Consider the following 25,782-nt stretch of genomic DNA (forward strand, 5'->3'; position numbering starts at 1 on the left):
GCAGGTGTTCGGTACAAAGGGAATGGAATAGACATGTTCATTTATGCATTCTGTTGCTTAAAAAAAAAAAGGCTTTCACTGATTTTCAGTTGGTAATGGCATGGGAGGACAAATACGCTGCTCAGGAGTGTGACCGGGTAGTTTGAATACTGGGACGACTCTTTTACAGGGGACGACATCCTGTCCAGCACCAGCTTCACCATCTGGGATCAAGTGCACGAGGGGGTCGCACTGCAAGCACATGAAAGGAGGGCACTGCGTCTTTAAGGTCAAGCTTGTACATCTACCATTACAGAGTCCTGAATGGTACTGATGACCTTATGAAGGTGAAACGTCCCTGGATCTAAAGGGAAAATCTGATTGAAGGTGAGCTGAAGTTGTTTCTGACTTTATCCTCTTATGACTTGAAAGTGATCTGCCTACTTCATGAACTTTGAAGATGCAAAATTTGTTTCCGTAACTGTCCCACTTCAACGTAATGTGCACATTGAAACCTGTTCCTTTTCTTTTTCTGCTTTCCGGTGAGAAAACAAAGCCAACGAATCTCCCTCTTCCTTCTCGCAATGGGGAGGTGTTGAAGACTGATTGCATAATTTATATACGCAATCAGTTTCATAAGTGTATGAAGATAAAAGCAGAATACATGTTCACAGATTATTTGTGAATCCTTAGACTTGATGAAGTGAGTAGTTTATGTTCGAGTCATGTAATTATGAAGTCAAAACAAGCTTTAGTGCATTTTTAAGAAGCCTTTTAGACCTGAGAGTTCTGCTTTGACTCAGCAATACACAACTCACCTTTGTTATTCCTATAGCACAGCCGAAACTATAAACACAAGCATGTTGCCTGACCAATGCTTGAACTGCCGTGAAATCGGCGAAGTCCCTATCCTTCGAGAAAAAGTGTCAACGGGGGATAGTCGAAAGACCAGGGTATTTATTGCACACGCATACTTGATTTCAAGCTTGCAGATTGAAGTAATTGTTTATTGAATCATATCCATTCTTAACGGCTTTGTACTCGAGAGCCAAATTTTCGCTACTAAAGGCTAGGCAGGGCCGTACCCAGAAAAAAATTTCGGGGGGGGGGGGGGGGTTCTCGGGGACAACGGCGGCCATTTTGAAAGTGTCTATTGTCTTATTTTTGACTATGAATCATGTGCATCGGTGGTATATAATGGAGAGTTGCAGCAAACCGGAGAACCGGTCCCGGTTTGGTATCCGGTAGCCAACCGGCGTCACTGCGCGTGCGCAGAGGTGGAGATTAAAATCGGCTGGCTGCAAGTGCACCGACCAGGGCCGTACCCAGAAAAAAATTTCGGGGGGGGGTCAGAACCCCCTATCCCCCCCCCCCCCTGGTTACGGCCCTGATAGGCGTAAAGAGAAAAAGTTAAACTTTCTTTACATGATTCTTAGTGATTATCTACAGATAGGCAAGACAACTTACTTAATTCCTGACGCGTCTAGAAGTACACGTAACAAACATAGTCGTGCCCTTCACCAGCCCTGCTGCTTCAAGGACTGTTTTAAGTATTGTTTTATTCTCCTATCGATGAGCGAGTGGAACTCTCTCCTAGAACAACCAGTATCGTATCAATCGCTGAAATCTTTTTGTTCTTGTTTTGCATTTGATGACATGAGCAGCAATCCTTGAAATTGCATGTTTATTCAGTTATTATTCCCTCTTTTTGTCGCGTCATGACTAAAGTCCAGCCAGCGTCATTCTTCCATTTTTGTATTGATTTTACATTTTTCCCCAGTGCCGAATGATTCTTCTGTAATATATTTTTAGGACGGGTTTGCAACGAATACAGTTGTCAAGGTTTTGTGGTGTTCTTTTTATTTTTCCATTCAGTGTTTATCAAGTTTTTTGTTCATGCCGTCCCTATCCTAGTCCCATGTAGGGAGTGATAGTATTTTGAAATAAAATAAATAAATAAATAAAACCTGCTTGAGATTGTATTGGTTCATATTCATAGTATATTTATTTTTTATTTCAGCAAGGAATAATTTAGAGACAGATGTTGGTGTTCAGGCGTGGTGCTTCTATTTTCGTAACATGCAAGAGTGCAAAAAATTAGATTTGGCTTTGTAAACTGGTTGTTTTATGTATTCTTCCAAACAGCATAGCAAACAATAATATAAGGGCTACAGCTGCGAGAGTGGCTACACCTGGCATCTCATTCGTTTTATAGCATGTACAGGTGAGACACTATACTCCGTTTCACGGTAACTTGGCAAACGTTGCGACCCAATAAGAGCATCGTAGCCAGGCACGCGACAACACTCCATGGTCGAGTCCTCGTTATCGCCACAGCAACAGCGCCATCTGCGACAAAACATAGTTCTCGGCTTTGTCTTTTTTCTTCTTTTAGTAGTGTTGCCGTCGGATTCTTCTGACCGCAACACTACACGACACTGAAGAAAGACGGAGATATATGTTACTTATTAACGACACTTAATATGGATCAACACTTTTTTGAGAAAAACATGGCTTGTGATCGATGTTCAAAGAATCGTAGCCGTGAATCGACCACTTCCGCTCAAAACATCGCCCTAGCATTAGCACCCGCCTCAGATTCATGGGCGAATTGAGCATGTGGTTGTCTCATAAAAGTGTTCCTGAAGAGCTCGCAACTCTAGCGACGCTAATGTTGCTGCATTGGACGTTCATCCGAAGTTGTTTGGTTTCTGAGCAGACGACAGCCGGTTCTGGCGGGAGGTCCTTGCATTTGGCGTGGTGACACAAACGCTCCTGTGACATGCTGTCATGTGCCTCGCTCCGACATTCTTACTGGTTCACAGGAGCCGTAGCCTCCACAATTCACCAAGTTATAGTGAAACAGAGTGTAGACTAAGTTGTCTGCTAATGAAAGTAGCCTTTCCAGCATCATTTATTAGGTACGAAAGAGTGCATACTTTGAGAAAACAAATAAAGCCATTCCTTTCCACTGATTGTGTTTGTTCATTAGTAAAACATGGTTCAGTGAATTTTACATTTCAGCATTAGCATGGACACAACAGATAAGGTCAATTACAAGTTCTTTAGAGCGGTCCAAACAGTTTCCAAGTGGCGGATGCAAAGCAGCTGACATGGTATTACCCCCAGGAAAGAGACGAGACCTCCTTGAAAAATCTACTTCAAGGCACACCAAACTGAATATTAGCGTTTCTAGAAAATTGGAATCAACCAAACAACTCCATGGAAAGGTGCACCATGAACAGCTTTGGTGTGAGCCCTATCGGCAGCGACAATACTGAGGCCTCGCATGCCAGCATCACTAACACATGCGAGTAGTCACTCAGTGCCTGACATACTTGGGCATTGATGAAACAAGGAAAGATTATCAATAAGTGGAGTAGAAATGTTGATCCAAATGGGACTGTCTTCATATTCTTCACAATCGCTGTATGACCACCATCTGTTGGAGTGTTTCTGGATGTCGAGAGCCCACCTGGGACCTTGAAATGACAAATGATATTAGAAAGTTTGTCACTTACACACTGGCTGTTGCTTGACCCAGCCTGCTGAGCGAACAAAACAAAAATATATACATGTCAGTCATTGTTTACTCCCGTGTCAATTCCATGGGGCGCTCATTAGCTAGGTTTGGATAGTGCGCAATCTCCGAATTTTTATCTTGGTACGGGAACGAAAAAGGAGACAAGCGACACACAAAAACACGTCAGACACTGACAGCGTCGATGTGGTTAGAGGATACACTGCGGGGCAACACATTTTGCAGAAAGGCGGCATCGGTACTTTGGCAATTCACTCATACTGGCTAATGTGAAACGGCAAATTTGTACTGTCCGAGGGTGTTCACTGTATTACACGTAACAGCCATTCCAATTTCATTCCTGAAAGAAAAAGAGAAGAACGATCGCGTTTTTGTGGTAAGTTTTGAGCTCTGTGCTTTTCTGCAGTGCCATGATTACAACCGTAGACTGCAACTACTATACCAAATACGATGTATGACTATACTGCGTCTCACCTAAGTGCAAGCGAAGCGAAAATTATAAACGCGAGAATCTGATCAGCCCTTGCACTGCAAGATCGCGCATGCATGGCAGCAATGATCAAAGATCGGAACCCGCCCATGTAGATTTAACTTCGATCGCATTTAAAATGAAACGGAACATAGTTTATACGGCCTCCGTGCAGTTTCGAGTCAAAATGACGAGTATGTATTCCTAAGTATCACCTGCGAAAATGGGCTTCGGAGGATCGCGAAAACGCTACATTCTCGGCGGTTTTTCAATTAATAGCGCCTATCGATTCCGCCACACAAGATTTATAAAGACCTGCTAGAAAGCAAAATCCGTTCTGTTCGTAAAGGGAGAACAAGGTAAAAGGCAACTTACCGGTACAATCGGACGGCGGTCTCGTAGTGACCGGCGCAACCGGCGTTTCAATCGCGAGGCTAGGCAAGCGCCTTCTTTTTGATGCTCTTCGTCGCCTTCATCTTGAAATCTCTGAAATCCCTCTAGCAGACGACGGAGGAATTGTAAGGGGCACAAAGCTGCTCGATCATGTGAATTCGGCAAATTTTAACCGGGCTACAATCAATAAAAGACTCGCGGTCGCCTCTACAGCACGGCCGCCATGGCCAACCATAGAGTTATTATAATGTACGCTAGAGATTCAAGTGGCGCTAGTGTGCTGACGCAAATTGAAGCAGACAGCAACCATTCCGAAATCAACTTCCGGTAATGCATTTCTATGGTAAAACGTTAGTGCATTTTCTCCCTGCGCTCGATCATAAGAGCAATTATCCCGAATACTTCGTACGTACTGCTTGGAACAGTTCTCAGTCAGGCCGACGCAATAATTGGTCAGTTACGGCGTTTTGCTTTCAGATTCATCCCATTAAAAACGGTGCTAAAACGACTTCGTACGTGTATTTGTGTGCACTGTCGGACACTGTTAGCGCGAACACGGCGTAGGCGCTTTCCAGCATGGGGAATATACGTGCCAAACGAACGAAGGATATGTGGATAACGAAGAGAGACGGCAAGAACTACGCTGTAATACTGGATCAGCCACTACCCGTGCATGTACGAACAAAATAAATTGAAGGCCATGTAATATATTTCGATTTAAAATATGTAAGTACCGCTTTACTCTTTCTGCTCTGTACGAAGATGCTTGTTCCAAGTGCAAAATATCACCCGCACGCTCGAAATCTTCGAGAACAAGTTGGAACAAGTGCCCGATAAAAGCCACATACTTTATTCATTACGTGTTGAGCGTTTTTATCCGCTCGTACACGACGGGGTCATTTTCATATAGTGACAGGACTGGCATATTAGCAAGGTATAAGCGTCACCAGAATGCTGGCGAGCCTGGAACACACTCTATATTCCTTTCCATCGTAATTTTGCTTTAAATCGTCGCGTGTTTTTACATACGTGCTGTGGAACACACGTTTGGGATTGAAATCTAGCGAAGTTAAACATCGTTCACTGATGAAGAAAAATGCGCTAACTAAAGCAATTACACTTTTGCAATGTTAAGTAAGGTACATACTTCTCGGACCCAAATAACCAAACTGCTCCGTGTTATTTTCCGGCGAAGAGACAAAATGCACTCGCATTTTCCCATAGGAATGCACCGGAACACCGCGAAAGTTGACTGGTTGCTGTCTGCTTCAATTTGCGTCACGGAAGTCGCATAGACACTAGCGCCAGTTGAACCTCTAGCGTACATTATAATAACTCTATGTGGCCGACACCGATGTTTGTTTTCCCCCCGGCCTCCCTCGACATGTGCGAGGGCGGAGCTTAGCCGGAATCGTCATCAACCTCCTCTCCCGCCTTCGCGCCTCCTTTCTCATGCGCAGAAGACGTAAATGAGCCCACTTGCGAGGTGTATAGCATTTTTAGCGTTTATAACTTAATATCAGCGTTTTAGAAGCTGTACGAGAATGATAATAATGTAAGAGATATGTCTGAAGCTCATCCAGGTTGGACAGAATGCACCGTACAGACATTGGCGAGAAATTTTATAAGTGATATGACAGGTACTTGGGGTTTATACTACACTTGTTCACGGTGACTCCGAATCACACTCAGAACTGTGTAACCATAAATTGGTGGAAATTTCCGATCAGTAGGCAGCTGAAGATACACCGTCCCCATGATTCCTCGAGTACGGGCCGAGGCGCTTGGGGGATTTAGCAAATTGTCTATTCGGGCGTAATATTAACACTTCGAAATAATTTAAGCTACATTGAAATCCTCGTCAAAATTAGCACAAGCAATTCCATACTTAAGCTTGCCAAAGCTGAAGTTTATGATTATTTGCGCTAATATATAGCTCGTGAACAATGAGTCATTCACAGTTTGCTAAAAAAGGCACTTTTTTAAACGTTTTTTAAAACTTTTTTATATATTGCAATTCGGCTGCCAGATAAAGCTGTATCTACGCTAGATATACCTCAAATAAGGTTGTATATATGCCAGATAAGGCAGTATTTGCGCCAGATAAGGCTGTATATAAGCCAGATAAGGCTGTATATACTCTAGATAAGGACACGTGTATAGGCCGTATATAATCATATAATGTTTGATATGGCCAGATATGCCCCAGATATAAGATTTCCATACGGGACAGCCCGTATTTTCCTGCCTCGTGGCAATATCAGTATTTATGTGAGGGTTAATTCTTCGTGATCTTTAAGTGTTTGCCAAAACCCTAAAGTCTAACAAGGAATAGAAAGCGAGTTACATTTATTGTTTCAATCAGCTCTTTCTTTCCTTTTCTTTTTTCAGTGTCTCAAGACAAGCAAGCAACAATTTACAACCGACTTGAAGTTGGAATAAACGACCTGCGGAATTTTCTTATATATTATTTAAGAACCAAGAAGGATAAGACGAAAAAGGAGCCCAAATCAACAATTCTTAAGAAGTCTATGGACTTTTTGAGGTACGTGATATGTAGACGCTTTCCGGCAGCAGTGCATGGGCGCCGCTATAACCGACCTTAAGTTTTTGTTTCCTCTTATTTCGCTCACTTCACTTCGGCATAACCACAGCAGGACAGGTTATTGCCACTTTAGGTGCTACTGCGTTCTTTCCCCACAACATAACCCTCTGTCGTAAACGCTCGCTTCAGTGACTTGGTATATCGGTAAAACAAGAGAAGGTCGCCTACAACGGTTCAATCTGGCGCGTGTTTAAAGCGTCTCTATATCTTACTGAGCAAGGCTTGTACTTCGGCTTTTTGTTGAATGCTTCCTTAAACGAGAGCATGAGAGAAAACATTATAGCATTCCTTTTTCCTGGTTCTTTTCTTCGCTTATCGTGAAATCAGTTGTCAAATAGAAGATTACTCGTCAGGTAAATTTTTTTAATGTGGCGGAATATCCAAAGCCTTACCTAACAATATATAAATAGTCAGAATTCCATTGTCTTCAAAGAAGGCAAGGTTGTTTTATGCGCAAAGTCACGTTTGTTACGTCAGGCGCTGTGTTCAGAACCATATTACACTTCAACATGAACCAATGATTAATTAAAATGTAGGATCCTCCCGATACAGCACATCTACTCTTTCATGCCTCGAAACTCAATTGACTGGAATCGTCTTCCCCCAGTTGTATAGTTACAATTACCATAACTTGCTAAAGTTAGAATTGCAATTCCAAATTTGCTAAACGGGTTTCCTTGTGATTTTATATTTATGCGCGTTTTTATTGTTTCTTTAATTTTTGTATTCGTATGTCACAGTGTTGCACTTTTCTCTATAATGCTTTCGGGCGCTAAAAGAAAAATAACTTAAATTAAAACGTTAACGGCGTGAGGTTGGCATGCTTCAAAACAGCGTCATGAATCCACTGCAAATGACCAGAGAATAAAGACCCATTCACGCAGAAGCCTTTACTCACGTTTCCTTACGTTACGTCATGAGTATTCGATACATCCGTGGTCCTTATGTTGCGTGCAAAATTACTCCTTAGCCTGATTGCCACGCTTTATGCGAAGCGCGCATATCCGGTGACTCGCAGTGTAAGCAGACGTAAGCAGCCCATAACTAAAGCAACGTAAGAAAACGCGACTGCGTGAGCTAGCCTTTTGTTCGAATTCTCATGACTTTACGAGTGATGTACATGTATTTATTCTCAATGAAACCTTAGATGGGAGCTTCGGCGAAATTTTTATTGACTCTGATTTGCCTGAAAATAGACCCTTTCTAGAAGTCCGCCAGGCAACATTGGCGGTCGCCATTGTAGTCTTTCTAGACTTAGTCTAGTTGGCGCAAGGTGCCGGCCGTTACAAATGATATTCGCGACTCCAGTGAACTATTAGCCCCGAGAGCGAACACAAGCGTCGCTGCGGTCGCCGCGCCCTGATTGGGTGAGGTGTACCGTGACGTCAGGGGGATGACTCCGCTCCGCGATATCGCATCGGCTCGCTTCCCAGCACCGGCTTCCTGGTTTGGCGTTGTGTGCCGCAAGCTCTTCGAGAAGCTGGACTTCGTTTACCCGATGTACAAGACGTTGTGTTAGGCCGATATTGACGTGCTTCCGTACATTTTATAAGCCTGCTTGTCCCTTTTACCTTTAAAATTGGATTACAAATCCCGAAAGCTACCGGCGGAGGCTATTCCGCCGATGAACCTCCCCGTCCGTTTACACAACACAATGCAATTTTGCGAGGGATTGGTGAAGCGGTGGCGCAAGTGTTTCAGGCGCTGGAATTCTGTTCCTTGCATGTTCATGGTTTAGGACGATATTACATCCCGCTTTCAAGGCATTTGAAGTGGCATTTATATCATGGGCCTTTGCGTGGTCGGTAAATTAGCTCGCGGCCTCGACTTTGCGCTGCCGCACTGCATGCGCTGGTTCGCAGATGTTTTAAAGGCTCCATCTCTGATTATGTTTGAAGTGCTCGTGGAACAAGGTTGTTTTACATAAATGTAGTTTCTTCGTAAATTAATTATATAGTTTATACACGTATGCAGGCATATGTCTTAGAAGATGCACAATTGCTGGAAATTAGTTTGTATGGTAGCAGCGGAAACGGCCGAATCGCCCCCAGTTGCCTGTATGATATGTATTGAACTGCCCAAAATATGCACAGCAATAGTGCCGTAATTTGGAATGTTTATACTTTTTCCTGACATTTTTATTCCACACTCGGGTATTTGGAAAATACACCGTTTAGTCTGAATTGTCATTTCCAATTAAAAGAGACACTGCTGCAGGTCTCCAAAACCTCCCTCAGCCTCCAAACTCCCTACAGCTGCACTCTCTGACAACAGAGGAAAACAGGAGTAAAAGCAAGCATTTGAACGTCTGTCCAGTGGTAGATGCAGCACTATTAGCAGAAAATGTGGAACTTGTGAAGGGCTACAGTCTGCCTGAGAAAAGCATCTGGTATTTTAGCTTCAGGACGATTCGATTTAAGTAAAATCTCCTTCGTTTACTTTTGGTATACATTACTTGAGAGTTGATATAAACAAGTCCACAGATACCACCCGTGTAGTCCATTGAAATACTATCCGAATCCAGCAAAGGTCAAATGCGTGCAATGTAGATAATAAAGATTCCTTGTTTTTTTTTTTTCCCTTTTTTTACTTCGCCCCTGCACTTGGGCTGTCTTACTTGTGATTCTCTCCCCATGGCCCAGACTGTATTTAGCATGTTGCTCGAGCAGCATGCAGCTTTTCTGCTTCGGCAATTTTGTTTAAAAACAGAGATACAAAAAAAAAATAGCATGCATAACCTGCCAATTCATTCAGACCATCAGAAGCATTCATTCTGCGAGATGTAAATCTACAGTGATGCTCCTGCAATTGTCGCCATATTTCTTTATTTTCATATACCAGTTGCGATTCATGCGTTGCCTGCCCTGTCAACCATGCTTAAAATGTTGGTTCAAGTTTCGCCTGTAACTACAGGCCAAACCTCCATAAAGGCACATACAAAAATGCACACTTCCTACAAAAAACGCGCAAAAAAAAAAAAAAATAGAAACGAGCGCGCCGACAGCTAGCGTCGTCACAACCTCCACAGGCGAGCGGGGCAAGTCGGGGAAAAATTCTCTCCTCGCCGTGACGTCACCCCGGTTTACCGTAAGGAGGCGCCACGCGAACTTCTCGGGGCTAATAGGGGGCGCGCTGGTCAGGCAAAATGGCGGACGAAAGGAGGTAATTTGCGTCGGTCAGCACGCGGACCACTGTAAATTTCTTGCGCTGCAGCATAAAAATCGTGCTACATATGAAAGCAAAGCGATTTTTGGACGGTAGAAACCTTCTTCTAGTTAGTGCTTAGGAATGACGCAGCGGAAGCATAAAAATAATTACTGGAAACGATGTTTGTTTTTATGCGGCCTAGGAGAACCAAGCAGCGATAGCAGACGACAGTGTAGTCTGCTATCGCTGCTTGGTTCTCAGGAGCTTCTCGGCGTTGCCGCTACGCGGCGTCGATTTCGCTGGAGTCGCCAATAGTCATTCATATCCACTAGAGCCGTATATGTAGAGAGTTTGTCCATTCATTGGGAAGTATAGGTATGGTGCCTGGATCGCGTTACCGACTGGTGTGTTTAGCGTCCTGTCCCGCCCATACATCAAAAGTGGTCCCCAAGTGGCAACAAATGACGTCACAGAAGCCAGAGTGTCATGCTGTTGCCTGTCGCGATCTTGGCGGTTGGTCGTAGAAATGTTGGCGAAAACCACAGGCCAACGCGAGTGCCGCTGTCGTCACGGCATCCCAAGCGTCCCAACTTCCGGCTGCTGTATCTTCCGTGAACTGTCAGAGTGGAAAGCGACCTGCAGCAGAACAGGCGTCTGCCACATACACCACAGCTGTTGGGACGCCGCCAGGATCGCGATCGGCGACAGCATGACACTTCTATGACGTCATCCGGCAGAAATTGAGGGACCACTTTTTTGGACCCGGTAAACACAGCAGTCGGAGACGTGTTCCAGGCACCACAGTATAGAAGACAAATGAGGAGGCGCCATGGGCCGAAAGCGGGCTGGGCGTGTTCCAGGGCGTCTTCACAAATTCGAAAGTGGTCAACCAGAAGCCGGAAATAATACCCTGGCGGTGGTGGCGAGAAACAAACTTGATAAGTGCATCAGAGTAACTCTTGGTGACTGAAAATATGGTGCACGTGATGTTTCAATCATGGTCATTTAAAATCCTGGTGGAGGAACGCGACTAGCGGAACGATCGACATAATCCGTACGTCAAGCGCCGAGGGCCGGGAAACTCTGTCCGAGCAAAACAGAGTTGAACGGCGCGTTCGTTTCTTCCATCTCTCTTCATGATCATGATCGAAGCATCACGTGCACCCTATTTTCCACCACGAAGGTTACTACATTAAACTCTTACGCGCTTATTAAAACAACCAAAACTGTTTCTCGCTACCGCCGCTAGGGGATTCTTTTTGGCTTCTCGTTGGGCAAGAGAGAATGCCAAGTCCTCTTTCTGCGTCTGATGCACGCCCTGGCTCTGCCGGTGCCTCCCATTGACCAAACTCTCTGTATACACGGCTCTGATATCCATTGGATACGAAGCGCGTGATTGGATCTGAGTCTTCGCTGAGCGCTGACGTCAGCACTCGTGTCCAACCAGTGCACAGAGTATGTGATCTAGCAATATAGTACAGACGTTGGTGCAAACTTTAGAACGGGTGGTAGACGCATTTGAACTATAGTAACATAAGTTACATATCACTACATTTTTTTCTCGCGAAGTTTTTAAAGTTTTAAAGTATGTCTGAATAATTGAGGTGTTCTGCTGGCAACACTGAAACCGTGACGTCATATGCTGTACTATTTCTCTCAGCTTATTCTCGACGTGTAACACAAAGTGGTGTGAAATGAATGCTGGTTAAGATCACGCCAGAGAAAACAAAACCAATACGTGCAAAACACTATGTTTTTTAGGTGGCTTGTTCGACTAGCAAGGTATACAACCTGTGACGTCACCCCACTGAAAAGCGCGGGAGAGTTAGATTTTTAGTTTTGGCATCACCATCACTTGACGTTTCCTCCGTGGCAATTTTGAATTTAGGAACAAGTAATAGATACCATGCCGGGAAGAGCCAAGAATGGGGGTTCTACAAATCTATCCAGATTAGGTAGCTGAAGAAACAGACGGAGTATGCTGCCATGCTTTATCTACATTGCTTGGTTATGAAACAGTCAATATAGTCAATAAATAGAGATGTCTGCCAAAAGTGCGAAGGCAGACATGTCACTCGTAGTTAAGAAGAACAAAAACAAACAAACATGATCTTTAATCGTTTGGGGAGAATAGAAAACGACCACAGTATGATGCAAAAATCATATGGTTTGTCCCACTTTCTCTTAGTCTGTGTGATAGGTGTTCGTCAGGCAATATACCATGTTGAATGTACGCTGCGTTACCTACTCATTTATGAAACATTTGCCTTCGACGCACCTTCGTTACTCTGTGGTGTCCACGACACATTCAGGATTGCGCAAATGGACGTCGAGCGTCTAAAGAATATGGATGGTGTGCAAGACCGTGTTGCGGAAAATATGAAGAAACTTCAAACCTACGTACAACAAACGATTCATGATTTGCAAGTAAGTAAATTCCTTGGTCAATTTGGCTGAAGCTTAAATCTCATAGAACTTATTAGGTTCTTCTTTTTTTATTTTTAAATTCATTTATGAGAGCATTGTGTTGGCGATCCAGACCTATTCCAGTCCGCCCCTCTTTCTGGTTGTCAGGAGCGTCTCGTTAACGCAGCGGAAACAACGCTTTCACGTGTCCTTTTCCCCATCATTATGTGTGACCAAGTGACGTCAGTGGAAAACACGTATACCGAGGGAAACTGAGGGAGAGGAGGAGACAAGAGCGCACGGTGACGTCAGAGTGCCGGGCTCTGATTGGAAGGATGAGGGAGTAGGCGCAAAGGCCAGCCGCCTTGCTCACTGTTGGAACGCGTTCGGACGCCGAACGCCGGCGTCCGGTATTCGAACGCGAGACACTGAACGTGGAGCAGACGCGACGCGCTTGTTTGCTCCGATTAGAGGAAGATGCAGCGGGTAAGACATAAAGGCACATACCTTTTGCGTCGATCCACGGATCCTTCTAATCAGAGCTAACTGCCCACGCGTCATCTTTTAAACTAAAATCCCGTAGAGCCAATTAGTGCAATGTTCGAATCGAACGGTCACAAAAAGATTGCTTTAATATTCTGTACGCTCTAAAAGTAAAGGTCACAAGGCGACAATTATCACGACGTCACAACGACGAATGTCGTCGTCAGTGCCACGTTGCTTACTTCATTTGTCGCTTGAAAGGTGTTTCGATCGTCTTGCAATTGATCAAGAGAATTTCGTAGGTCCAATGTTAAGTGGTCTGCAGAGAAGTAGATGAAATGACATGTTTTAGAGCTTGCTCAGCGTACACGTGCTTGCATGATAATCTAGATTCTGGTCTATAAGTGTGGGGATAAGTTTAGGGATGCGTACTTTTGCTTGAAGTTTCCTTGTATGCAAAAAAAAAAAAAAAAGGCTCGAGAACAAGGCATGCGTCAATAAAACCGTTAAAGAAGTAAAAAAAAAAACTTGCTTTTTTATGTTATATGCTTGAAAGAGCGTAATCTAATTACATTCAGCGCAAATAAGAAAACAAGGCGAGGCGGGTTTCTTGTGTTTCTGATGTCTAAAAATAAACGATTGATTATTGTCGCCTGGCCAAGACAGCGTTAAAAGCAACTTCTGATCGGATCTGTTGTTTGTTTGATAAAGGGAATAATTATTTTCAATGTTCCCGAATGTTACCACGCACTAACGTGATGAATCGTGCCGCCGAAGATTATATATCTAAACTTTGACGAAAAGCATAAAATGCATGTCTAAAAGCGTAAAATGATGCCTGCAAAGCACAATAAAAGATCTTATAAAATATTTGTTTATAATTGTCATAGAACCAACCGCCTCTTCGATTCCTTTCTCATGGTATATGGGCTGGTCGATTTCCAGTGTCTTGGAGCACCTTTAAAAGCCGATGAACATTCGGCTTGTCGAAGTCGGGCGCTCGAGGTATATTCGGTTGGTTCTTTCAGAGTGCTCTCAGGTTTTCCGATCGCGCAGTCCTCTGACTCGTACCGCTGTGAAGTGCGTCGACTTCGAAGTGAGAGCTGTGGAAGCACGTGACAGACGACCGCTCACGTGAAGCCAGTGGCTTCCACTCGCTTCACGTGGACTTGACTTGGACCAGCTCAGGGTAGAATAGACCAGTGTTTAGGCGGCATAGAACTTTTTTGCAACGTTGGAATATTTTTTTTTTTTTTGCGAAGAATGTGTTGTACGGCTTCAACATTTTTTTCTCCTTAGAATACGTCTATGGGATGGGGCTTCCAAGATATATATATATATATATATGTTTGCCAGGCGCTAATAATTGAAGAAAAATAAAAAAAGTGCTTTCTTTCGCGCAATTTGTTGAATTAAAAAAAATATTTTAACAATTAAAATTGCTTAATCATCGCAACATAGCAAGCTAAAATTCGCTCGCATTTCATAAAACCAATTATGAAGCGCTTCTTAAAAAATATGATGGATAGTTTTACGCTCATTTTAAGAGTTCAAACCACGCTCACGATACGAAAAAAAAAAAAAAAAATGGGTGAAACTATTTAAGGAAAATCCGTGACTTTTTACCTTGCGGTAAAAAGTCGCGGATTTTCTTTTAAACGTAGAAAATGGTCGATCGCAATGTCTGGGATGTTTGAGATGGAAGTACCCAGCGTCGGCTGCGCTCAGACTTCGGGTCAAACGAACTTATATACACATACTTTCTGCGTCTTTGTCCAGAATCCGGCCAATTGCACCGCGGCTCCGAAGCTCCGTTGTCCTCTCAGGAACAAGTACGGATTGGCATCGGGTGTCCACATCCTGCTCTGGTGCTTGCTGGAAGCGTTGCGCAAGGGAAGGACGCTGGTGGTAGACACCTCCAAGTGGCACTACGCCCCCAAAAACAAGTGGGTCAAGACGTTCCTCCCTATCCTGGGCCCATCTTGTGCGGACGCCGACACGAGGAGCACAAAAAAGAACCCAATCCCAGCAGGTAACAGGTAGCTCTTTGAGTGATCACGATAAGGGTAGCGGGTAGGGACATCCCGAACCTTTTTGTAGAACCTCGCGCTTCGACTGCTTTGGCAGACCTGGAAAATCTTGGGTAAAAGTTTGATCAAGTTATAAATTGTCTTAGAAAATGCTCATGTTTCACCCAGTAATAGCCCCATCGGTGAAAAGAGGGCGAGAACGTTCTAGCCCAATACGTTACATGTACCGAACCTTGAAAAATGATTTCTTGACGATTTTGATGAAGGATCGCCATCCCCTGTCAGTAGCAGAAGTACGTGAGCCCTCTCGCTTTCGCGCTGGGGGCTGTTGTGACTCGGGACTTGTCCAAGTAGCCGATCTCCGCTGGAGCCATGCGTCGCCCAGGACATCGGGCAGAGTTGGTAGCGAGCCAGGGTGTCTCTTCTCAAACTGTTTATTTACATTCTATGTACAGTCTGCCGTACGGCATGAGAACAACGTGAGAACACACCGAGAGCGCGTAAAACCGCTCTTTTTATAAGGTCCCCCTTCCCTACGTCTCTAGGCCAGGACGCCGTTCCCCAACGGCTCAGGCCCCGCCCACTAGCACGCACAAGCCCACAGCGTAGTAGCGGCCGGACATCACACCCCGGCTCTGAGTCACTCCCGCTCTCGAATGCCGCGCCGAGGAGGCGACAACAAAGGGTCCACTCTCAGCCGGGGAGACGACGCTGGCCGAGGTGGTGCCGATCTCTCCATTAGGCGGCTTTGTGGCACGAAAAGGGTTGGGCCGGAACAACCGCAAGTGGCGTCCGAAGATGATCCGTGCTGAACACACCCTCACGGAGGTCCCGCAGCTGGCGCACCGTCATCCGGAATCTTCGCACAATAATCCCCGTTTCCTGCGTCGGGTGACCCTGTTTCGGGCCAGTGTAATCCCCGCCAGAAGTAAGGGTCCGGCTCAGCTTCGCGCCTAGGTGTGGCGGCAACAACACGGTGGTCCTCCGTCGAAAGCCATCTCTTTGTCGCCGCTCGCTTCGTTTCCGGGCTCAATCTCAACTGACCGGAACCATATGGCGACGATTCTCAAGGGGGTTCCCCAGTGCCGGGTGGTTTAGATCGAGACGGTCTGGTCCGGGGGCCATTCATAACAGCTCCTCCGCCGCCAGGTAGTGGACTCGAAGGGGTTGCAGTCACCGCTGCTCTCCGAAGAGTCCAGGAAGTTCCGCTTCCTCCGTAGACTTGGTTGGCGAACGAAGAACTGCCCCGGGTGGAGCAGACTTGGGTGAAGACCTGTCGAAGGCATAACAGAACCCGCAAAAAAGCCGAAGCCGTAACCCCAGCCAGTGCCCAACACTCCACCAGTGAAATTTACCAGGTAGCGAAGACAAACAATTAAGACCACTAATGTGAATTCAATCAACCCCGTAACTGATACGTCAAAATATCTAGAAAATATACACCACGCAACCAAATGTAAAGGTCAGAAGGATATACCGCCTCGGAAAGCAGACGATTAACTCATTCAATTTTGATCCCAAAGAAAGTCATATGATGATGCTTTTCATCCAAATCAGGCTGACATCGAACCATATTACACACGCAAAAAAAAAAAAATATTAATAGAAGAAAAAGGCAACATTATCAAGAATTTCAACCTACGCGACAAAGCCTCTGCTAAGCCCCTCCGCATTCCCGTTTAGCTTGCCTTTTCGGTACTTAACTTCAAAATTATACCGCTGTAGAGCTAAGCTCCATCTCAGAAGACGCCCATTCTTTGCGGACATGTTTTGGAGCCACGTGAGTGGGCAGTGGTCTGTCTCGAAAGTGAAGCGCGTACCTGCCAGATAGCAATCCAACTTTCCGGCCGCCCAAACCAGGCATGCACACTCCTTTTCCGAGGCGCTGTAGGCCTCTTCTCTGGTAGAAAGTTTTCGGCTAACGTATAAGACGGGGTGCTCCTTCCCATCGTCCTCCCTCTGGCTTAACACGGCCCCCATGCCCCGGTCGCTCGCGTCACACTGCACTATGAAAGGACGGCTGTAATCCGGCGACCGAAGAATCGGCTGGCTCAACAGTTGTCTCTGGAGTGAACGAAAGGCGTCTTCCTTCGCATCACTCCACACCACCCGCAAAGGTTCAGATTTTCGAAGAGCGTCTGTCAGCGGACTAGCGATCTGGGAGTAGCCTCGGATGTAGTGTTGGTAGTATCCCGTTAAACCCAAGAATGATCTTATGTCCGTCTTGGTTAGTGGCCTCGGGTACTCTTCTACAGCTGCGATTTTGAGCTCAGACGGCCGTCGGTATCCTCTTCCTACGATATGGCCCAGGTAGTTAACTTCGGCTCGGCCTAGCTGACATTTTTCCGCTTTTATGGTCAATCCGGCGTCGCGTAGGCGATTCAAAACCTCCTTCAGATTTGCCACGTGCTCCTCCCAACTCTCAGAAAACACAGCAATGTCATCGAGGTAAGGAAGAGCAAAAGTTTCCAGCCCTTGCAATACCCGGTTCATGAGATGGGAGAAGCAAAATGGCGCGTTTTTTAAGCCAAAGCTTAACACTACTGGCCGAAAAGTTCCCATCGGAGTGATGAAAGACGCGTACTGGCTTGCCCGCTCCGTTAGGGGGACTTGCCACTAACCTCTAGTTAAGTCTAAAGTTGACAGAAACCTTGCGCTGCTTACCTGTTCGACTCTTTCCTCAATATTAGGGATTGGGTAAGTCTGGTCCCGCGTTATGGCGTTTAGTTTTCGATAGTCCACACAGGGTCTAGGACTTTTCCCAGGAGTCTCCACCAGGATTACCGGGGAGGTGTAGTCGCTCTCCGCTGGTACGATGACCCCTAGCTCCAGCATTCGCTTTATTTCCTGATCTAGGATTTCTCTCTGCCTAGGAGAGACGCGATAAGGTCTGGAACGGATCGGAGTATCGGTCATTAATTCGATGTCATGCTCCACTAGGCTGGTTCTCCCTGGTTTATCCGCAAAACAGTCACGAAACTCATTAACCAGCGCGTGGAGTTCGGCTACCTGTGTTGGATCTAACTCCGTCTCGCGTTCTATACCCTCTCCAGCATTCGCTGGAGAGACTCACCTTCTGGCTCGTTACCGACCGCGGGAAAGTCTGCTTCGACTTCTTCGGGCATGTTTAGAGCTAGGTTGACTACTGCCTCCCGTTGTCGGTATGGTTTCATTAAGTTGCTGTGAAATATCCTGGCTTCCCTACGCCGGCCAGGCATCTTCACCGCATAGTTCGTGTCAGACAACTTTCCAACTACCTCAGCTGGCCCCTCCCACTGAACTTCTAGTTTATTCTTCTTAGTGGGCCTGAGCAGCATGACCGCGTCCCCTACGGCGAACGTGCGACGTCTGGCTGTTCTGTCGTAATAGAGTTTGGCTTTCGTCTGCGCGGCTTTCATGTTAGCCTCTACTAACTCTCTAGTGCTGTGCATGCGATCAAGAAGCTCTAAAACGTAGGCCACTACCGTCACCTGCTCGCCCTCGCCTTCCCATGCCTCACGTAACATTCGGAGGGGAGACCTCAGGGATCGCCCGTACACCAGCTCAGCGGGACTAAACCCAGTAGTCTCATGCGGGACCGTCCGCAGAGCAAACATCGTAGCAGGCAGACAGGCTTCCCAGTCTTTCTTATGCTCGTAACAGAGCGCGCGTAGAACGCGTTTGAGAACTGAGTGCCATTTTTCAACGCTGTTGCTCTGAGGGTGGTAAACCGAGCTGTGCACTACGCGAATGCCGCATTTTTCTAGAAAGGTCGTGGTCAGGGCGCTAGTAAAAACGCTCCCTTGGTCACTTTGCACCTCTGCCGGAAATCCTATCCGAGCAAACACCGACAGAAGCGCGTCAACTACCCCGGCGGAACTAAGCTCTTTTAAGGGGATTGCTTCCGGAAACTTAGTCGCGGGGCAAAGCATGGTCAAGATGTACCGGTATCCCGAATCGGTCACCGGAAGAGGTCCCACGACGTCAATCACCAGACGTCGGAACGGTTCGGTGATTAGTGGTACTAGCTTCAGTGGCGCCTTTTGCTTGTCAGTGGGCTTTCCAACGCGTTGACAGGCATCGCACGAGCGCACAAACTCTTCCACCTCCTTGAAACAACCCGGCCAGTAAAATTCCTGTAGCAATCGTGCCTTGGTTTTCTTTACGCCTAAGTGACACGACCAAGAGCTACCATGCGAAAGACAGAGAAGGTCCCTGCGATACTTTGTCGGAACTACTAGCTGGTCATAACTGACCCCTTTGCGATCCCTGTACTGTCGGTAAACCACGCCAGAACGAGTGTGGAACGAAACGTTCCGCTTAGCCACTCCCTCCCTTTGAGTGTGGTTTGTCATGTTACTCAGGGTGGGGTCACTCGCCTGTTCGGCCGCTAAACTGTCTCTGTCCACCTCCACCAGGCTCTGAAAACTCGATGAGTGAGGCGAGAGAAAATTTCCCTCTTCCTCCGGAGTTGGTCTATCTACTTGTTCCTGATCCTCAGCCGGATCACTCCCACTGTCACTGCTCTCTCGGGGCGCAACTTCAATCACTTCAGGGATCTCGATGGAGTCAGAAGTAGTTGACCCATTGTGCTTGTCGTCCCGACTGCCCTCACTACCGTGTTCGGTCGACTGCTTAGCTGCGAGCTCGCGCGCCTTGGAACGTGTCAAAGCCTGGACAACTCCTTCCCCAAAGCTTAGGCCCTTTTCCCTCAGAAGGAGATCGGATCTGTTTGAAAAGAGGTAAGGGTACCTCTCGGGCAGGGACTTTGATACCGCGGCTTCTACTTCTATTTCCCCGAAAGGCCCCTCCACTTTGACCTTGGCAATCGGCAGACATACGCTGTTCTCCTCAACGACCTGTCTAATCCAGGCGCACTCGCCTGTAAAGTCAGATGGACTTACGTAGGACGGATGAATCACGTCCATTGTAGCGGCTGAGTCACGGAGAACTTTGCAAGGTCTACCGTTCACCACCAAGTCGTGCATGTAGGGCTCCAACAGACGCATGTTCTCATCGTCTTCACTCACGAAAGAAAACACTACTCGTGGTTTACGGCACCCGGCAGCGAAGTGCCCTGGCTCGTGACACCTAAAGCATACTGAAGGTTTTCGGGACTCGAACGCCTTCCCGTGCCCTTTCTCCTCGGGTTTCTTTCCTCCGTTTTCGCACTCCTTCGCCGCCCCATCTGCGCTACCGTTGTGGCCACCCTTCTCCTTCCCTTGCCGTAACCTGTCCTTAAACCCCGCGCCGGTCCCTTTCGAGGGGTCTCTGTGCTGGCGACCGCGCCATTCGGGAAGCACGCCACGACGAGAGCTGAACTCTTCAGCGAGTTCCGCCGCTCGCTGTACCGTCTTCACGTCAGGCCGGTCCTGCACCCAGTAGCGGGTTTCTTCGGGCAAGGTACTAAAAAACTGTTCCAGACAGACGCACTCTACCACCTTGTCATGGTCCCCAAAAACCTCGGAACCCTTTAGCCATTCCTCTAAGTTCGACTTCAGGCTGTACGCGAACTCAGGATAAGACTCGCTGGTCTTTTTCTTTACTTCGCGGAATCGCTTGCGAAAAGCGTCGGCGGACAACCTGTACTTTCTGAGGAGGCCCGATTTTACTTTTGTGTAGTCCTCCGAGTCTTCCCTACTCAGCCTGGCTACCACGTCCGCCGCCTCACACGGCAACAACGTCAAGAGGCGCTGAGGCCACGACTTCCGAGAGAAACTTGCCTTCTCGCAAGCCCTCTCAAAATTGACGAGGAATAGGCCTATATCCTCGCCAACCTTGTAGGGCTGCAAAAGATTCTTCATTTTCCAGCCCTGCTGCCCCACTGAACTTGGTTTCCCAGTTGCCCGCGCAAGCTCGAGGTCGATCCTGGCCTTCTCGATTGCTCTCTCCTCGGACTCTTTCTGCGCCTTTTCTCTTTCCACGCGTTTCCTTTCTTCCTCTTGCTCTCTTTTCTCGCGTTTCCTTTCTTCCTCTTGCTCTCTTTTCTCGCGTTCCTGAATAAACTCCCAACACTCCTGCAGTTCGTCTCCGTCAACACCCGACCGATGAATAGCATCCATAATTTGAGGCTTTCTTTTCAGGCCCGCAATGTCGATCCCCAACTCTAGGCAAATTGCCTCTAGATCTGGTTTGCGTAGTGCCTTAAGATCCATGATACCTGACGTGTAAGTCACTTTTCCTATCACACACCTGGAAGTAGCCCTTTTCTTTCTTCCAGGTAGACGTTCAGAACCAGATTAAATATTACTCCTTGATATCCAAATCCTGGTAAATCTCAAAGGAAAAGTGTCGAACACTCACCGGTGCCGCAGCCCGAACTCCGCAGGTTCCGTGCCGTCGCTCCCATCAGGTCTCTTCGCGCGGCTTGGAGTCGAATCGTACCAGGTCTTCTCAGTGGCTTGGAGTCGAATCGTACCGCTGCCATCTAGTTGTTGTGACTCGGGACTTGTCCAAGTAGCCGATCTCCGCTGGAGCCATGCGTCGCCCAGGACATCGGGCAGAGTTGGTAGCGAGCCAGGGTGTCTCTTCTCAAACTGTTTATTTACATTCTATGTACAGTCTGCCGTACGGCATGAGAACAACGTGAGAACACACCGAGAGCGCGTAAAACCGCTCTTTTTATAAGGTCCCCCTTCCCTACGTCTCTAGGCCAGGACGCCGTTCCCCAACGGCTCAGGCCCCGCCCACTAGCACGCACAAGCCCACAGCGTAGTAGCGGCCGGACATCACACCCCGGCTCTGAGTCACTCCCGCTCTCGAATGCCGCGCCGAGGAGGCGACAACAAAGGGTCCACTCTCAGCCGGGGAGACGACGCTGGCCGAGGTGGTGCCGATCTCTCCATTAGGCGGCTTTGTGGCACGAAAAGGGTTGGGCCGGAACAACCGCAAGTGGCGTCCGAAGATGATCCGTGCTGAACACACCCTCACGGAGGTCCCGCAGCTGGCGCACCGTCATCCGGAATCTTCGCACAATAATCCCCGTTTCCTGCGTCGGGTGACCCTGTTTCGGGCCAGTGTAATCCCCGCCAGAAGTAAGGGTCCGGCTCAGCTTCGCGCCTAGGTGTGGCGGCAACAACACGGTGGTCCTCCGTCGAAAGCCATCTCTTTGTCGCCGCTCGCTTCGTTTCCGGGCTCAATCTCAACTGACCGGAACCATATGGCGACGATTCTCAAGGGGGTTCCCCAGTGCCGGGTGGTTTAGATCGAGACGGTCTGGTCCGGGGGCCATTCATAACAGGGCCCTCTCGCTTTCGCGCTGCGGGTCAGTCCCAGACACGAAGCTTTGAGGCTCTCCGGCGCGGGCTGTGGCGCCCGAACACACGTGTGCTGGGCTGTACACGTCTGTTTTTTTGTTCTTTTTTTCTCGGGCGCGTAAAAGCCGCAGTCTAAAGTCCACTCGTCGAACAGCGTTCACCCACACCTTCTTTAATTTCCGGTCCGTTGGAAACTTGTGAAAAAGCACCTCCGGGTTGCGCAGCGGGTTGTTTAAGCAGCCCACAGTGCTACAAGTTGCACTCGGCATCTTTCGAGGAACAGCTGGGCAGTCTTGGACGCACTGAGTTGCTCGCTAAAACAAGTCTTGAAGTCCTCCCAAGTAAATAAACAATATTCTATGCCGAAGCTACACGGGCTACAGATAAAAGCAACGGCTAAACACGCCAATCACAAGCCGAAGTAGCGGTGGTAGAGGCTCAAAGAAGCGGACTCCGCGCAACGCCCGGACCGGAGGAAAAAAAAGAGAACTATACTGACGTCACGACCCAATGTTGCTTTAGTGATCGGCAACCCGCTGGCCGCCCGCTAAGGAGCAGCGGCTCGCGGCGAGTCGCGTTTTTATTATCGGCGTTAGTTGAGAATGCGGCGTCCCACGGACGTAATATTTTGGCTCGGGTCGTATTTTGTGTCGCTACAGCGATACCAGTAATTTATTTCATTTTGAGTTTTGGCCGGAGTTGCCCTTTAAATGGAGGCTCTCAATGCAACTTACTGGGAACTAGCGCCATCTATGCTCGGTAATGTCATGTAACCGCCGCCAGTGGACGACACTGCCGCATGATTCGAACTAAAATTCACTCTTTACGAAACCCGTCTTACCGCTCATTCACACTGGGAGCGGATCCGCGTTCGCGAAGCGGTTGCGAACGCGGTTGTATAAAGATCCAGTGCAATTGCACGCGCACTCGATGACATCAAGTGCGCGTGCAATTGTACTGGATCTTTATACAACCGCGTTCGCAACCGCTTTGCGAACGCGGATCCGCTTCCAGTGTGAATGAGCAGTTAGTTGTTCAGTCAGCAACCTGGTTCAGACGTTCGCACTCTACCTTCATTACCGAGGCTACCTTTAAGCCGGGGTTCACACTGCTTATACAGCACACAAAAGATAGCCTGCATACAGATTCAAACGAGAGACACCGCGAGATTCGTGCTTCGAATGCCGCGTGGCAGTGAGTTCAAGGAGAAAACTTGGCACTCGGCATTCGAACCGCGGATATTGCGGTGACTCGTGTTTGCAGACTGTCTTTTGTATGATGGTATGAGCAGTGGGACCCCGGCTTTAGGAACTTCCAACGTTTTGCGATCGATGATCAATTTCGCTTGCACGATGGGAAAATCCACTAAGCGCTTTTTCAAAACAGATCCGATAATTTCCGTTCGAGCTCTGCCCGTATTAAGATGTAGCGGTGGAGTAAATACATGCCTCTTCTCGCAGACAAGCGGGCCCCCGCTTTCTCGTCAAGCACGCATTTATTTTGATTTTTGCCGAAAGGAAAGAAAGGAAACGGTCTTTCACTAACCCGCGTTTTAAACAGGTTATGAAGGGCCCGTCATGCTGCTAAAGGTCGCTGACATTCGTAACGAATCGTTCCACAGGGCGCCAGCAAATATTGCCAAAGTCTCGGACGTCAATAAAATTGTTTTAAAGCTACCAGAAACGTCTGAACGAATATAATTCCGCAACATCGATTTTAATGGCAGCCCAAAAAACCGGCGCGGTTTTCTTTTTTCTTTTTCTTTTTGTTGCATTTAAGGCGTGTTTGTAAAGGCTGTGAATTCGAGCCATATACCTTCTTCGCACCAGTCATGTGATCTTAAGGTATACCTGGACACTACAACACAAAGAAATCTGGTCCGTCTAAATTCCCATTTAGCGTCCACTGCTGCAAATCTTCGAACGGAGTTCGGTGAATGACTTGACTGAAAATATGTTTAGCTTTTTCTCTGTTGTCGTCGCCATCTTGAGTCGCAGATATTCTGTATGGGGAAAAAAAGCATGGCTTCATTTTCCCTCATCACGCAACCGGAAGCTGTACATGGTTTTATCACTGGTCGTGAAATCCTTATTGTTTTGCCTCTTATGTATTTTTTCAACGAGGTAGAGAGGCTTAGACGAATAAACTGGTATCCCGTTCACCAGGCAAGTGACCTCCGCTTATCTGCCACCAAGTTGTACAATTTTGATCACTAGACACGTGGTACGGTTTGATATGTAGACACGTATCAAATCGTGAGGCTTTTACGCAAAACTGAGCCGAGATTTGTATTGCGATCGCTGTAAAAAAAGAAAAAGAAAAAAAGAACGTGATATACTATTTTTTCAATACTCTTAGCTCCAAAAATCAGTTGTCTAGCTCCGATAAAAACCCAAAATACAGCACCGCTGCTGACGGCATCTAGCGGAGGCATTGCGAAGCTGCTTGAGATTTTGTGTTAAGTGCAGACCTTGGGCTTGAAACAAACGACACATAACTTATCTCGCTGGTACTATTAACAAAGATCAATAAGCAATTACTTGTGCGCGGCAGTTCGTTAAAATCTAGACGTAAAAGTATAAGGTCACGTGTCTAGTGGTCAAAAATGCGTAACATGGCGGTGGCCGACCGGTGGTCACTTGCAGCTACCAGTTTATCGCTCTAAAGCCCACTACGTCGTTGTTTTTTTTGTTTTTTTCTCGCTCGTTCCAGGTTGTAACGTTATCAATTTTTTATTCGGTGCGTATAACGGATGTGTGAACGAAGTAGCCGGATAATAAAAACAATAATATTTAATAATAATACAATTTTTAGTACACGAGAGTGAGCGGAAAAACTCTATAAGAAGACGTCAGCCTGCGCTATAACTCTATGATGGTGACAAACGACATCACAAAAGCAGGTTTGTCATGCTGTTGGATGTCGCGATCCTGGCGGGTTGTCGTAGGAGTTCCGGCTAAAAGCACGACCGAACGCGGGTGTCGCTGTCGTCGTGGCGTCCCAACTCTTGACTGCCAGAGTTTCCGTGGACTGTCAGACCAGAGAGCGACCTGCGGCAGAACAGGCGCCCGCCACATTCATCACCGCTGCTGCTGAGACACCGCCAGGATCGCGACCGGCGGAAGCGTGGCACTTCTACGACGTCAGCAGACGGAAATCGAGGGACCGCTTTTTTTGGACTCGGTAAACAGACCAGTCCTTGGCGCGTTCCAGTGATGACGTTTCACGCAGGTGTGTCACGCTTAGTGTCACTTCGCAGAGAGTTTTTCTGTGTCTTAAACATACTTTCAGCCTGGGCATTCTTCACAGCTGTTTTTGCGGATAAACAAAACCACAAATGCTTTTTTTTTTTTTTAGAGTGATTACGGGACAAAAGTGGTCACGGGAAATTCTTATTTTTTTTTTTGCGATCGATGAATATAGGGACTCTTGGGTGCACACGGGGGTGGTCTCTTTATATGTTATGTACCATTTTAGGGCAGGGGTGTCCAAAC

At 47.1% G+C, this 25,782-nt stretch overlaps 1 protein-coding gene across 1 annotated transcript in view; it reads left to right on the forward strand.

The window, feature by feature from the left end:
- Positions 1–25,782, forward strand: part of LOC115318771 (alpha-(1,6)-fucosyltransferase-like) — a 74,112-nt gene that overhangs the window by 35,050 nt on the left and 13,280 nt on the right. Inside the window, exons 3-5 of the mRNA XM_042289274.1 lie at positions 6,774–6,927; positions 12,447–12,561; positions 14,803–15,055. Coding sequence (XP_042145208.1) covers positions 6,774–6,927; positions 12,447–12,561; positions 14,803–15,055 — 522 coding nt within the window. The remainder of the gene's footprint in view (positions 1–6,773; positions 6,928–12,446; positions 12,562–14,802; positions 15,056–25,782) is intronic.

The sequence above is a fragment of the Ixodes scapularis genome, unplaced genomic scaffold, assembly GCF_016920785.2.
Source record: "Ixodes scapularis isolate PalLabHiFi unplaced genomic scaffold, ASM1692078v2 PGA_scaffold0__279_contigs__length_252992795, whole genome shotgun sequence".
Classification (NCBI taxonomy): domain Eukaryota; kingdom Metazoa; phylum Arthropoda; class Arachnida; order Ixodida; family Ixodidae; genus Ixodes; species Ixodes scapularis.